General features: G+C 39.1%; 1 protein-coding gene across 5 annotated transcripts in view; it reads left to right on the top strand.

Moving 5' to 3' along the window:
* The first annotated feature begins 1,487 nt into the window (after positions 1 to 1,487).
* LOC124423481 overlaps positions 1,488 to 14,248 on the top strand; it is a 14,931-nt gene continuing 2,170 nt past the window's right edge. The window contains exons 1-6 of one of the 5 annotated variants that reach the window (XM_046961226.1): positions 1,488 to 1,800; positions 9,019 to 9,119; positions 9,873 to 10,215; positions 10,285 to 10,441; positions 10,514 to 10,886; positions 10,960 to 14,248. The exon at positions 10,960 to 14,248 is cut by the window's right edge and continues 2,170 nt beyond it. In XM_046961226.1, the coding sequence (XP_046817182.1) occupies positions 9,873 to 10,215; positions 10,285 to 10,441; positions 10,514 to 10,886; positions 10,960 to 13,185 (3,099 nt within the window). In that variant the 5' untranslated portion in view covers positions 1,488 to 1,800; positions 9,019 to 9,119 and the 3' untranslated portion in view covers positions 13,186 to 14,248. Of the gene's footprint in view, positions 1,801 to 1,851; positions 1,988 to 9,018; positions 9,120 to 9,872; positions 10,216 to 10,284; positions 10,442 to 10,513; positions 10,887 to 10,959 lie in introns of those variants that run through there. The other 4 variants (XM_046961230.1, XM_046961228.1, XM_046961231.1 and 1 more) reach the window with 4 other exon arrangements.

The raw sequence follows: 14,248 nt of genomic DNA on the forward strand, positions 1-14,248 counted from the left end.
TTATCCTTTTCTTCTTTTTCTTCTTCTTCTTTTCCTCCTCTATCCTTTCTTCTCCTTCTTTCTTTTTTTATCTTTTTCTACTTCTTCTTCTTCTTCTTCTTCTTCTTCTTCTTCTCCATCTTTTCTTCTCCTTTTTTATTTTTTTATCCTTTTCTTTTTCTTCTTATTCTTCTTCCTCTTCTTATTCTTCTTCCTCTTTGTATACGACGCGTGTTCATGAAACGTGATCCATGATACTCGGTGATCCCTGGCTCGTGTCTTGTACACGCAAGATCTCTTTTGAAAAAAAAAAAAAAAAGAAAGAAAGAAAGAAGAAAAAAGAAAAGAAAATCTCTCTGCGTCTCTCTGTGCTTGTATGATCTATATATTCATGCACTTTTTTTAAATGAACTCGCTCTGAATAACGAGTTCTTCCAATGAATGAAGAGTAAAATAAGCCTCGTGTTTTCCAGATTGGCGAAATTGACATAGTCATTGATACGTCTTACTTCAAGTAAATAAATTATCTAAAAAGAAGCTAAGTAAAAAGAAGAAGAAAAAAATGAAGAAGAAGAAGAAGTAAAAGAAGAAGAAGAAAAAAGAAGAAAAGTCTCTCTACGTCTCTCTGTGCTTGCATGATCTATATATAAGAAGAAGAAGATGAAGAAGAAGAAGATGAAGAAGAAGAAAATGAAGAAGAAGAAGAAGAAGAAGGAAAAAGTCTTTCCGTATCTCTCTGTGCTTGAATGATCTATATATCCATATGTAGTTGTACTTTTTTAAATGAACTCGCTCTGAATAACAAGTTCTTCCAATGAATGAAAAATAAAGTAAATCTTGTGTTTTTTATATTGGCTAGATTGACGTAGTCAAAGGTACGTCTTACTTCAAAAAAAAAAAAAAAAAGAAAAAAAAAAGAAAATATCATCTAAAAAAAAGCTAAGTAAAAAGAAATAGAAGAAAAAATGAAGGAGAAGTAGATGAAGAAGAAGAAGAAGAAAAAGGAACAGAAAAAGAAGAAGAAAATAAAGAAGAAAATGAAGAAGAAGAAGAAGAAAAAAAGAAAAGAAAGCCTTTCCGCGGTTTCTTTGTGCTTGCATGATCTATATATTCATGCGTAGTCGTACTTTTTTTAAATGAACTAGCTCTGAATAACAAGTTCTTCCAATGAATGAAAATTAAAATAAATCTTGCGTTTTTTAGATTGGCTAGATTGACGTAGTCAAAGGTACGTCTTACTTCAAAAAAGAAAAAAGAAGATATCATCTAAAAAAAAGCTAAGTAAAAAGAAATAGAAGAAAAAATGAAGGAGAAGTAGATGAAGAAGAAGAAGAAGAAGAAGAAGAAGAAGAAAAAGAAGAAGAAGATAAAGAAGATGAAGAAACGTGGTTGAGAAGTGGGAGACGAAGAGGTGGGACAAAAAGATAGAGGTAGGGGAGAGTAAAGGTAACTCTCGACTAGGTTTGCCTGCTACGGCAAAGGAGAGTCGAATGGAAGGGGTAGCTCCTGCGAGTCGCAGGTGAAACGCTCTCTCGGATAGAATCGGCCGCTCAGTTGCGCTCGCGCGATCGCGTACGACGATAATTTAACTGCGCGCGCGCGCGCGTGCCAGAACAACAATACGAAAATACGTCGGGAAAGGCTCGGTCTTTTTTTTCCTCTCTCTTAACCTTTTCGTTGTGTGTCGTATATATATATTTATATATACATCGTATGTGCGTGTGTCATCAGATCATTGGAAATCCTTTTATACTGTCAAAATTCGAAAGGTTCTTTTGTAGTGTTTTTGATCGAAGAATACGCAAGATTCATGGATAAGAGGTACGTGAGAACGTGTCAAAGGTTGTCTCTTCCTTTTTACGCATGAAGAATAATTGTAAAGGAAGAGAGAGAGAAAAAAAAAAGAAAAGTAAAGGAAAGAAAAAGAGAAAGAAAGAATATGGATAATTAATAATAATACGATAGATAGTTAAACGTTGATTTAATTCAATTGAAGAATACTTTTAATGTAAGTTTATCGAGTAAATAAATCTTATAATTCGGAAGATTCTCACAGTATATATGTATATGTATGTACGCACACACACACACACACACACACACATATACACGTGAGGCAAAGATCATCGCGTGCGTGCTCGTTTGCTCGCTTTAACGCGTTTCTGTCTGCGTTCTCCGAGCTACAGAGAGAGAGAGAGAGAGAGAGAGAGAGAGAGAGAGAGAGAGAGAGAGAACTCGTTGACCTTCGCGCTCGCAGATTCTCGTAGAGTGTCCGCGTACCGTTCGAGAGAGCCTTGCGAAAGCTTCTTTGGTCTACCTCTTTCACTCACACACTCTCTTTTTCTCTCTCTCTCTCTCTCTCTCTCTCTCTGTTCCTTCAGGTATCTCTGGAACTTGGAGGTTTTATCGTTTCGAAGTATCTTTGGTAAGAGGAAACTTGAGCATGGTCAGGGCTGTATGTTTCACTCTCTTTAAGTTGGTATCGTACTTACTAGAAAGATTTATCATCAATATTATTATACCATTTCGATCATAAGGCGATTATGTAATATCCTTTTTCGTCATTCATGACATAAATCTTAAAAGATATGAGACATAAGATATTGGAAAGATAACGTTCAATGTGTTAAACCAAGTTGACGAGTTACGAGAGTTGAGATCATCTTAAATGATCGCTTCGTTTCTCAGAAGAGAAGAAAGTCCTCTTGGTTGGATCCTCGCGTGACACGCGAGGAAAGTGATCACTGCTAGATCACTGGTTGATTTATAAGACGATCCGTTATCTAGTTCCTTTCCCATAGTTTAACGACGGTCTATCGTTCATTCGTATTCTATCGTATTAAAAAAAAAAGGATAGAAATAATTTTTCCAACGTATATGTATCCTAGATATTTACGGTACCTAGTATATACTTAAAGTATCTATAAATATATATACTTTACAGTGTAGGTAGTTGTCGAAGAAAAGGACAAAGAGATATCCAAAAGAGGAAGGAAACGTCCTACGCCATTGTTTTCCGGCACCTTTTCGATATCTCTTAGTCCCTACTTACTATTTCGTTGAGTTCACGAACGAAGCCAAAACATCGTCATGCCTAAGTCGAATGAGCTCATGCAAAGCGGATGAAAGAGAGACAGGAAAAAAAAAGACAAGAAAAGGAAAGGAAAGAAAAGGTGGAGGAGAAGAAGGAGGAGGTGAAAGAGGTGGTAGCTTTTTGGAACGACGAAATTGTCCACGAACGGCTACCAGTATACAATCTTTCCTCTCTTCCTCCTTGTTCTCGTCCTCCTCTTCCTCTTCTTCCTCTTCCTCTTCGTCTCTGATTCCCCACGAAAAACCGGTCCGACTCGTGATCGCGCGCGAGAGCGCACGCCCGCCAGCTCGTAGATTTTGCCTGGTGAACGCTCGATCGCCATCTTGGATACGATGGGAATGACGTCATTGGTACGGGGCACGGTCGGCCAGCTTCGCAAAACTCGTGAACTGGACTCGACGAATAAAAGCACGCGCCTGAAAAACGATATCTTTCTTTCTTTTTCTTTTCTCTCTTTTTTTAATTACGTTTAAATGCATTTATAAAGGAAGGATAGACGTGTGTCAATAAAAAAAAAAAAGGAACGGACATTAAAATGATCGAGAAAATTGATACGATGGTAATCGTTACCTTTGTCGTTGTTTTTCTTTTTTTTTTTTTTACTTTTATATTTTATATTTTTAACATTTGGTTTCCTTTTGTCATTTTATCTTTTCTCTTTTGGACAACGAATGACCGGTTAAAACGCTCGAGATAAGCGTGTAATGTTGATAAACAACGACAACGATTTCACGCTTCTTCGAACCGTAAAAGTGGAATCGTTAGACGCAATGCCGTCCTTCGTCCGGAGATATCTTGAAAAATTGTGCATAAAACATTGGCAATTACTTTTTCTTTTTCTTCTTTTTTTTGTTTTGTTTTGTTTTACTTTGTTTTATACTTTTACTCGTCATTCTTGTAGTCACAGGACAGTCTTACGTCGCTAACGTTTTATAAAAGATCCCATTTGAAAAATAACAACAACTTTATCTTTTATTGTTCCAAAAACAATGTTATACTCGAGAATTTTCTTTTCTATATTTTCTATATTTACTCTCCCTCCCTCTCCCTCTCTCTCTATCTCTCTCTCTCTCTCACCCTCTCTATTTCTTATCTTTTATCTCTTTCTCATTTGTACAGGCAAATCGTTTCGAAGAATTTTCTATTCTTTCCTTTTTATTTTTCATTCTCTTTTTCGATCGATAAACGATCGAACGTCGATCAAATTTTTATCCTATCACGGATCATAAAAATAAATGGCATTCGTTATTATCATAGTGAATACTTCCTGATAACAACAATGTGTATGTCTGTGTATATGTATTTATGTATATATATATATATTTTTTTTTTTGTTCCTATTTTCTATTGTTTTCTTTTGAGAGAAGATAGAAAAAAGAAAAAAGAAAGAAACTTAACAACGATAGAGAAAATGTTGTCCTTTGGGAGTATCCCAAGTGTGGGGTTGGGGAGGGATAGGGGGTAAAACTTGTTAGGATCTATTTCGTAAGTTCATCCTTCCTTTCTCTTCTTTTTTCCTTTTTTCCTTTCCTTACTTTTTCTCTCTTTTATTTTCTTTTCTTTTTTTTTCTTTTCTTATTTTTTTTTTCTTTTTTTTTTTTTCTTTTTCTTCTTACCTCACGAAGACCGTCATTACACGGTGAGGACGTTGTTGCGAAGCAAAATTCTGGTTGTACTACGCAAGAAAAATACTTAATGATATGGTACTGGTACGTTAGTAGAACATCGTACGTACATATCCTAACCAGAAATTATCGTCAAAGCTTTCTTACGTTCCTACCGTATGAATTCTCATAATGAATAGCATTCTCTTACTCTCTAGTAAAGACGAAGGCGATGACGACGACAATGAAAAGAAAAAGTAGAGATCTCTTTTTCTTTGCTATCTATACGTTTGACCAAAGATGTTAACTGATGATCATTTCAATTATAAATTATTCAAAAGATATCTTCTTTCTTTCGTCCTCTTATTTGTTTCGTATCGTTTTGTTTCTTTTTCGGTGAAAGTAAAAAACATCATAATCACTTTCGAATCGAATAATTAATATAATAAGTCTCGATAGGAAAATAATATTATTCTATTTCCACGTTAAGTTTGCTAATTATATTTTATTGGTTTTCTTTACATCTTCTTTTTTTTTCTTCTTCTTTTTTTTTTTTTTTTGTTTTTTTTTATTGAAATGCGACCAAACGCCCTCATTTCTATGCTTACGCAACTCATTATTATCCTCTTGCTTGTTACTCGATATATACATACATACATATCTGCATACATACATATGTATATATATATATATATATATATATATATATATATATATATATATATATCCATAAGCTCGAAGTCAATATTTCATTATTTTACGTAAGTCACGCTGTAAGCCAACAGGGAAAGTTTGACGGTTCATTTGCCATTTTAACTATATCCGAACGATGATAATACATTTAAACAAATTTTAAAACGTTCTTACGTTTGCAATTAAACGTTTTATTTTTAAGCAAACACTCAACCAAGAAACTCTCTCCGACATCCCTAAGCACCTCTTGTAGTTTTTATAGGCGCAAGAAAGATAATGAAAGAGAGAGAGAGAGAGAGAGAGAGAGAGAGAGAGATGGAGAAAGACAGATAATCGAAAAGAGAAAAACGTTATTACGTTTCGAACGACTTTCTCATTCTTTCTCTGAACCCATCCCCCCACCCGCCCACCTTTTCACAACATCGTTATCTTTCATTTTTACGCAGGCCGCATACGCGGTGGATTTCTTTAAAATGAATTTCAAAGCGTAAAAACAACGCAAAGCGGTGCAACGCGGATATCGACGCCCCTGACATTTTCGTTTTTACTTCTATTGCTTTAATCTATCTCTCTCTCTCTCTCTCTCTCATTCTCTCTCTCTCTCTCTCTCTCTCTCGATTTTCGTGTGGCCAGTAGTGCGCGACGAGACGTCGTGACAACGTCAATAGTCACCCACGTTCCTCGCGCACACAAACACACAAACACACAAACACACACATACCTTTACATGGACACTCCTAGTAAAGTACTTCAACGCGCGAGCGCAAGGGCATACGCATTTATACGTTGTCAGATTGGAGAGGCTGATCTGAACCTAGATTTTATATGTCTCTCTCTCTCTCTCTCTCTCTCTCTCTCTCTCCCTCTATCTCTCTATCTCTCTCTGGCTCTCTGTCTCTTTCGCATACTCTTTTTTCCTTCGTATGCGTGTGTATGCGGGTAGTGAAAGTCGCGAGGCTTTGCGCAATAAGATCGACGTTGTCTCCTTCGAATACTGGTTCGACTTTAAAGGCGCGAACACCGGCTAGCACGACGGACATTCGGTGTATATATATTTGTTTATATGTGCGTGTCTGTTGGTGTACGTGTGTGTATATGTGTGTGTGTGCGGGCGCGCGCGCGTCTAGGCGTCGACTAATTCACTTTAGAAATTTTTCGAACACTCTCCTTTCTTCCTTTCTCTCTTTTTTCTGTCTCTCTCTCTCTCTCTCTCTTTTTTTTCTTTTATTTATTTATTTATCATCTTTCTCATTTCTTCTCCTTTCCTCGATCTCGATCTCAATTTCTATCGTATTTCTATAAAACTACTTATATCGATAATAAATCTCTTTTTCACATTTCTTTTCTTTTCTTTTTTCTTTTTTTCTTTTTTTTTTTTTTCTTTTCTTTCGTTGCATCTTATTTCATAATTTTTTTTTACCAAGAGAAATAACTCGTAATTACTCGTTAATCGTTAAAGTACATATATAAAATAATCGTCAAGTTTCGTTATCCGAGTTATAGTCACGAAAGGATCTATGAATGTGTCGACTTTTTCTTACCGAGAATCGTCCAGTCATCTCTATATTTGATCGATATGTAGATACGCAAGTATATGTTACATACCTATATATATATATATATATATATATATATATATATATATACATATGTAGATATTGCGTAAGGACCATAAGGAGGTCACGATTGCTGTTCCTTGTACGTTCAAATACTGATCGGTAGTCACGCATACCATAGTAGGGTACAATTAAACATCGTAAATATGCGACTGCATTTAAGTTACGTAATTACATGTACCTATATCATATAATTACTATTAAAAAAGGATTTTATACACCCTGCGCCTATGTGTATCCTATAGTACGATACACAAATTCCATTTCTATTATTTTTCTTTTTTTTTCTTTTTTTTTAGGCTAATTCTAAAATATAAGAAGAGATTTATCGTAGAACACAAATCGTTCCGAATAATTCTATTAAAAAAAAAAAAAAAAAGAGGGTCGTCGTTGTTTCGTTAAGAAATAAAAAAAACAGAATAATTTAAAGCCAACCAATAGAGTATCCAATAAATCCAACGAATGTAATAAATCTGTCGGTTGACATACGTAACTCAATGGGTTCGTGATGAGGCATAGTTTCGATTCCTTTGGAAAAAGAAAAATATAGAAAAAGAAAAAAAAAAAAAGGGACAACGTTTTATAATAGTTAGAAGAAGACGATAAGTCATTCCTCGTCACGCATATGTGTCCAGGAATAGTTTAAGAAATTTATTTTCTTCTCGTTGCGAGAAAAGATTCCAACGTATGAAACAAAGTGAGGCGTGCTTGGAACACATGATCGATTCTGAAAATTCGAGAGGAGTCTCTCACCCTTTTTTCTCTCTCTCTCTCTCTCTCTCTCTCTCTCTTTCTTTCTTTCTCCCTTTATCATTCTTTATTTCTTTCTTTATTTCTTTCTTTGTGCATCGCTTTTTCCATCTTTTAAAATTCCTCAAAGATAGGTACGTGATTATTTACATATATTTGATGATTTCCTTTTTTAAAGAATAAGAGAGAAAGAAAAAGAACGTCCTCTACGTTTGTTCCCGTAATTTAACGTTCGCCTAGCGTTTCCTTTTTCAAACAGAGGAACGATTTCTCGTCGTTTCCTGGCTCGGTGGCTCGTCATCCATATCGTGCCGTTGTTGTTTCTGAGAGAAAGAGAAAAAGAGAGAAAGAGAAAGAGAGAGAGAGAGAGAGAGAGCAACGAACGAGGAGGACTATTCGAAGGAGTGGGCCGTTGTTGGTGCATCGACGTCCCTAGCGTGCACGCTTTGCGATCTTTCTTACATATCTCGATGCCATCTTAGTTGCTTTCGCGTATGAAGAAAGAAAGAAAGAAAGAGAGAAAGAGAAAGAAAGAGAGAGAGAGAGAGAGAGAGAGAGAGAGAGATCCTAGAGATCGCTTAAGCCATTAAATCGAGAAGTACTTGCACGTAGACAACACTTAGGAGGAGTATACACGTGTTCAACGGTGATGGCTTTGACAATATATTCGTGGAGGCGTGATCTGTAGGACAATCACGATCCATGCTTTCGCAGTACGAAAGGAATGCAACGTGATCATGATGCGCTTCGGTGTACCGACAAAAAGAGATAGAGATAGACAGACAGATAAAATAAATAGATAGATAGATAGAGAAAGAAAGAGAGAGAGAGAGAGAGAAAGAAAAAATGACGTAGGCCAAGCGAGACAGAGGAGTCGGTCGAGGTCTTAAGAAGATTCTTTATAAGTGTGTAAACGTGTGTCATATATATTTGTATGTGGACAGGAAATGAGGAAGGTCGATGTCACGTCAGGAATTGTTTTCAATCATAAAATCATTTATCGACAGAATTTCAGATAAATTCTTTGGCTCGTGCACGTCAACGTTTTATCTCCCTTTGATAGCTCCCTCTCTCGTGAAAGGAATCGATCCGTGAATGATCAGGGTATAATTAATGAGATACGATAAGAAATACTGCGGCAGCGTTTCTTTTTTCACAAGGACAAAAATATTGATCGATATAACAATGACCTACGTCTGGAATGGCTATGTCTTCGTGCTACCATAGAAAAGATTTCTATAGAACCTTTTAAACGTCAGCTTCTCTTGCCTTTTCTGTTCAGGTCACTGCGCCATGTGGCTGCCTTAGCGTGGTGAGACCGAGAAAAGGAGACGAGGAAAACGTATAGGAGTTAGCCTGGGAAGGACAGCTCTAACAGTCACGGTAAAGTATCGTTACTCCTACGTACTGGAGGACATCAAGATCATCGTGTGTTTTAGTTACTCGTTGTCTGATAAAAAAAGTTCTGGTTTTATATGCGTTTACGTTTTCTCAGTTAGAACTGATCGGTCGAGTAAACTCGAAGCATTTTGGAGTCTGTTTAGAGTTCTCCCTTCGATCTACACTACAAGAGTATATTAACCGGCGTCTAACGGTGCAACTAGCCGAGCGCATAGAACCGTGCATGAAATAGAGAGAAAGAAAGAGGGAGAGAAAGAAAGAAAGAAAGAAAGAAAGAATGAATGAGAGAGAAAGAGAGAGAGAGAGAGAGAGACTGACTTTGTTCTTCCATCGAGGATCGCGTGGCTGCATCGCCGTATTATATAAAAAAAAAAAAAAAAAAGAAAAAAAGAAAAAAGAAACACGTGGTGGGAGACAGGAAGCTGCACCGTGCACTTCTCTACCTACCTAAACATTCCTGCAATTTCTAGGGAACGCAATAATTCCACCGTTGCGATTGCTTGGATGATCTCATCGTTTTCGCTTTCGAACGTTCGTACGTTCGTTCGTTCGTTCGTTCGTTCGTTTGTTCTTTCGTTCGTTCGTTCATTCGTTATTGCCGAGGAGAATGAATAAAAAAAGAAAGATGAAGCAACACCATTATTATTATTATTATTATTATTATTGCTGTTGTTATTATTATTATTATTATTATTATTATTATTATTATTATTATTATTATTTCTATCCACGCAGATGCTGTCGAGGTATACAGCTCTGCTGTTCTGGCTGGCAGTGCCATCGATTGTCCTGGCACAGAGTAATTATGCGTCACAGGGCAATAGCATCGAGTATCAGCCTGGACTACCACCGAGCACTGTTCTCGATGGCAAGGTTACCAAGTTGGACGATATATCTCCTATAATATTTCTCAATCGAACAAAGGCATATTTGAATTGCGGTCAGGGTAGTATGGATGTCGAGTTAAAGTTCGAGGAACCTTTTTACGGCGTAGCTTATGCGGATTTCGATCGAAACAGTGCTTGCATGGTGAAAGGTCGCGGACTGACAAATGCTAAATTGGAATTACCACTGAAAGGTAAATACCTTTGATCGTACCAGTCTCTTGGGGAATGTACGATCGAACAAAGATATGTTTATTTCTCAGGATGTGGTACCAGACAAGATCCGCAACGTGTATTCACCAACAATATAGTCGTACGCTTTCATCCTGGCCTCGAGATGGATGGTGATGAAGTTATCACCATAATTTGTAGATATCCTCCACCGATAGCACCGGCACCACCGGCTCCACCTGCTAGCATGTGAGTAAATTTCATTCATATAACAATTACGGTCTTTCATATCGCTCATCTAAATTCTTAACAATTACTTAGCAGAATGGGTACCATAGCGCCAGCAGCCGTGGCAGAACCACCATTGAAAGGTTTCCAAATCCTTTTAATCATCTGCGCTATTTTATTCTTATCATTGCTACTGCTTGGCCTTGGATGCTCGTACATGTGCCTAAAACGTAGGAATGTACGAGTGGTTCATCGTCATCCATTTGGTAGTGGCACAGGTTCCGAGATAACAAAATTATCTGGCTCTTCTCTAAGCAACATAACCATGTTCGAGGGCCTTAAAATCCCACGCGCGCACGCTCTTCTTCATACGACCGCTGCCTCCACATCTGGCAGCGAAGCAAATTTGGTCATCGACCATTCCGATACGTTACCAAGCGATTATCCCAGTGAAAGTCACTCCGAGGTAAATTTCATGAATTTATTATTAATCTGATCCTTGATTAATTTTATAGAACAGGTCAACATTTTTTACGTAGCTTTATTATGTTCATCAGGTGGACGAGGAACGTTCACTTCCAGTTTCCTCGGCTGGTTCCTACGACAACAAAGCATTCGTGCATCATCACGAGACTCAACGGCAAGTGGAAGTACGTACGGCCAGTTCGTTGTATTCCGAAACAGTAGCTGCCGAAGTAGGAACATCGTCGATGATGGCTGCTAACGCATCGCGCGTTGCCGTTCCTCGTCATCCGATAGCTGTCCCGATCGAGCCGAAATTCGACGTTCAAATGCGAGTAAAAAGAGCACCACCACCTCCACCTAGTCCTTTACCATCTGAATCCGATGTGGCCAGTATTGCTCTTGAGAGAAACCTAACGACTATCTTGGAAAGAGAAGAATCTATCATGAGTCGAACGTTGGAGAGTCCACCACCAAGAATGACCACTTTCTCTTACGTACCGGAACTGCACGGGCCACCAGGAGCTACCTCGTCGACGTCTACTGTGTCTCGACAACAAACACCTCCGGTTTATTCTAGAATCTTAAGAAAGCAAGCGGAAAGAGAGACGACTACCAGCACAACGTTGATGCAAGAAAGAATTCCATCGCCACCACCTGCCGAACAATTGCCTATTCTACATCACGAGATTCGTCGTCCACGATCTCTGACTTCTCTTAACACCGAGTTAACGGAAACTCGTTCTTTAACCGAAGTAATGGATCAGTCTCACGCAAAGTATAGAGTAGCAAGTATTCTTGCACCTACACCACCACCACCTCCACCGATTGTACCCACAACAACGACGACTCACACAGCGATTCAACATCGTGAACAACGTCTCCATCGTGAGGAGATGACGGAACCTCTTGTAGAACCCCAAGTGGTAACACCAAGACGTCCAGAAATAACGACTCACGAAGTAGACGATGTTTACTTACGTACCGTTACCGAGAAGAAAACGATCGAAGACGTAGAACGTCATCGTCGACAAGTCACTGAGTACCGTGCTCGACCGCAGCAACAAGTCGATCCTAAATGGGACGTTACAATCAGAAACTATCCAACGGAAGACCTTCCACCGCCCCCACCAGAATGGGAAAGCTTCTCCGACGTTAGTTCCACGTCGAATTTAACGATCACGAACGAACCCACGGTTCATCCAAACGACATTGCTAACGATGAAGAACCGGACGTCAGTATAGAACCAACCTATACAGCTCGAGCAGAGATACCCTGCAGGCCATCACATTCGGCTCATCGTCGACCACTTGACAGCGAGCCGGACGGACCGACAGACTGGTTCGCCAGACTCTCGAAGGTCCTTGAGCCACGGTATGCGTCGGAATTGACGGAAGAAGAGCGAGCTAAATGGCGCGAGATTATCACGACTGAGAGTACTCTGAGAACCCTTCTAACAGAAGCAGTAGTTAGAGAAGATTACGAACTGATACGAAAGGATGCGAGGTATACGAATCTCTTCCCACCGGCAAAGTGGGACGTGATCATTCGCATTCTTGGACCGCCTTTGGCACAGGCTGGTTCTACCTCATCCTCTGGCATGCACGGCAAGAATCACGGTCAAAGATACAAGAGATCCAAATCTTCCGAATGGGACACCAGATCTCGAAGATCCTCTTTGCCGACTTTATACGAATACGAGAGCGATGGTGGTAGCTCGCATCGTAGTTTGGACAATCAGAGCCATCGTTTACAGACATCGCAATCAGCGGCTACAATGGTAACCGGCTCGAACGTAGGACGTCTTCGTCGATTAGGTAGTTCCAGTCATAGAGGCGTCGGTGGTGGTGGTGGTAGCGAAGCCGATTTGAGGTCAATGTCCGAGATGACGGTGAGAGACTTCGCTAGAGTGGACAGGGACGATCTGACGAGTTTGAGCTCCTTCGAAGGTGCAGATTCATTGGTCAGATCACTCAGTCAACCGAGTTTGGCTAGATCCGGCTCGGAATTCACTGAACATTGGGGTATGCCATCCGCCATCTTAGATCTTCCACCTTGGGCTACCGAAGGAGAGGAAGGTGCGAGTTCCGTAGAGACAACTCCAAGAGTTATTAGAAGAGGCGATCGAATCGAGGTTCTCGCATCGTTCGATGAACGTAGAAGAAATGGCATACATGGCTCTAATGCAGCAAGATCATCAAGTCGATTCATCGAAAGGGAAATAAGCAGCGTTCGTATGACCGAGAGTCAGAGAGCTTCAAATTGGTTTCACGACGACTCCGAGCCCGAGATGCAGATATGAGTTTGAGGATATTTCATTCTTTGAGAATTGAAATCTCGATTGTTCGTTTTAATTGTTCCGTGACTCGGTCATGTACTCGCTCAGAATATATAAGCTTGACGAACCGGTCTCTCTATGATCGTCAACGAGATATCACGACGATCACAATATCAGCCGTCTTTCGACTGTGCCGTTTCTTTGCATTTACTTTTCCAATCTCCTTTTTTTTTGTTTTTTTTTTTTTGCACTTCTTCCTTGTTTACTCCGTCTTTTCCATTCTTTTCCAGGATCCTTTCTCTTTTTCTATATTAATTCACTTACCTCTTTCTCTTGTCACCGATATTCCTATCTAAATGTCATGTAACTTTGAATGGTTATAAAGCCAGGCAGAGGAAGAGAGAGAGAGAGAGAGAGAGAGAGAGAGAGAGAGAGAGAGAGAGAGTTAGCTAGACTTGCGAGGGGAATGGATATACTCGAATTATCAGCCATCCACTTGCGATTTCTCTCACTGCCCCTTCGTTGCCTCGCACTCGAGGATCGCCCTTTTGCCTCCTCGTGGAGCTTCCAAAGGAATCTCCTTCTAATTTCGAATTTCTAATTCACAGAGCGCCGTACAGTCTCATCTCTGTTAAAGCCGTGAACCGCGATGACGTTGCAAACGACTGTCGTTCTCTTCACTCACCACTCGAAACTTCTCTCTTCGCATAAGGGTCGACTGTTATATAGGTAAATAGATAGTATAGGATTTTACATGGCAACCATTGTATACCATGTCGACCGTAACTAACGAGTGGGACTGCAGAGTACGGCAAAATGTCATCGAATTCATTTCTTTGTGATACAATGAAAAATCAAACGATGATAATATTCATACGGCCTCTTCTTTTATCTTACAGAGAGAGAGAGAGAGAGAGAGAGAGAGAGAGAGAGAGAGAGAGAGAGAGAGAAATAGAGCGTCTAACGTTGAAAATTAACAAAGTAAAATCGATACTAACGAAATCGATACTAATTATCGAAGAAATTCACTTTTCACGATTAATCGAACGGAACAATTGGTCTTCTTTAAATTCCTCGATAATAATCA

Source organism: Vespa crabro, chromosome 4 (genome assembly GCF_910589235.1).
Source record: "Vespa crabro chromosome 4, iyVesCrab1.2, whole genome shotgun sequence".
Lineage (NCBI taxonomy): Eukaryota > Metazoa > Arthropoda > Insecta > Hymenoptera > Vespidae > Vespa > Vespa crabro.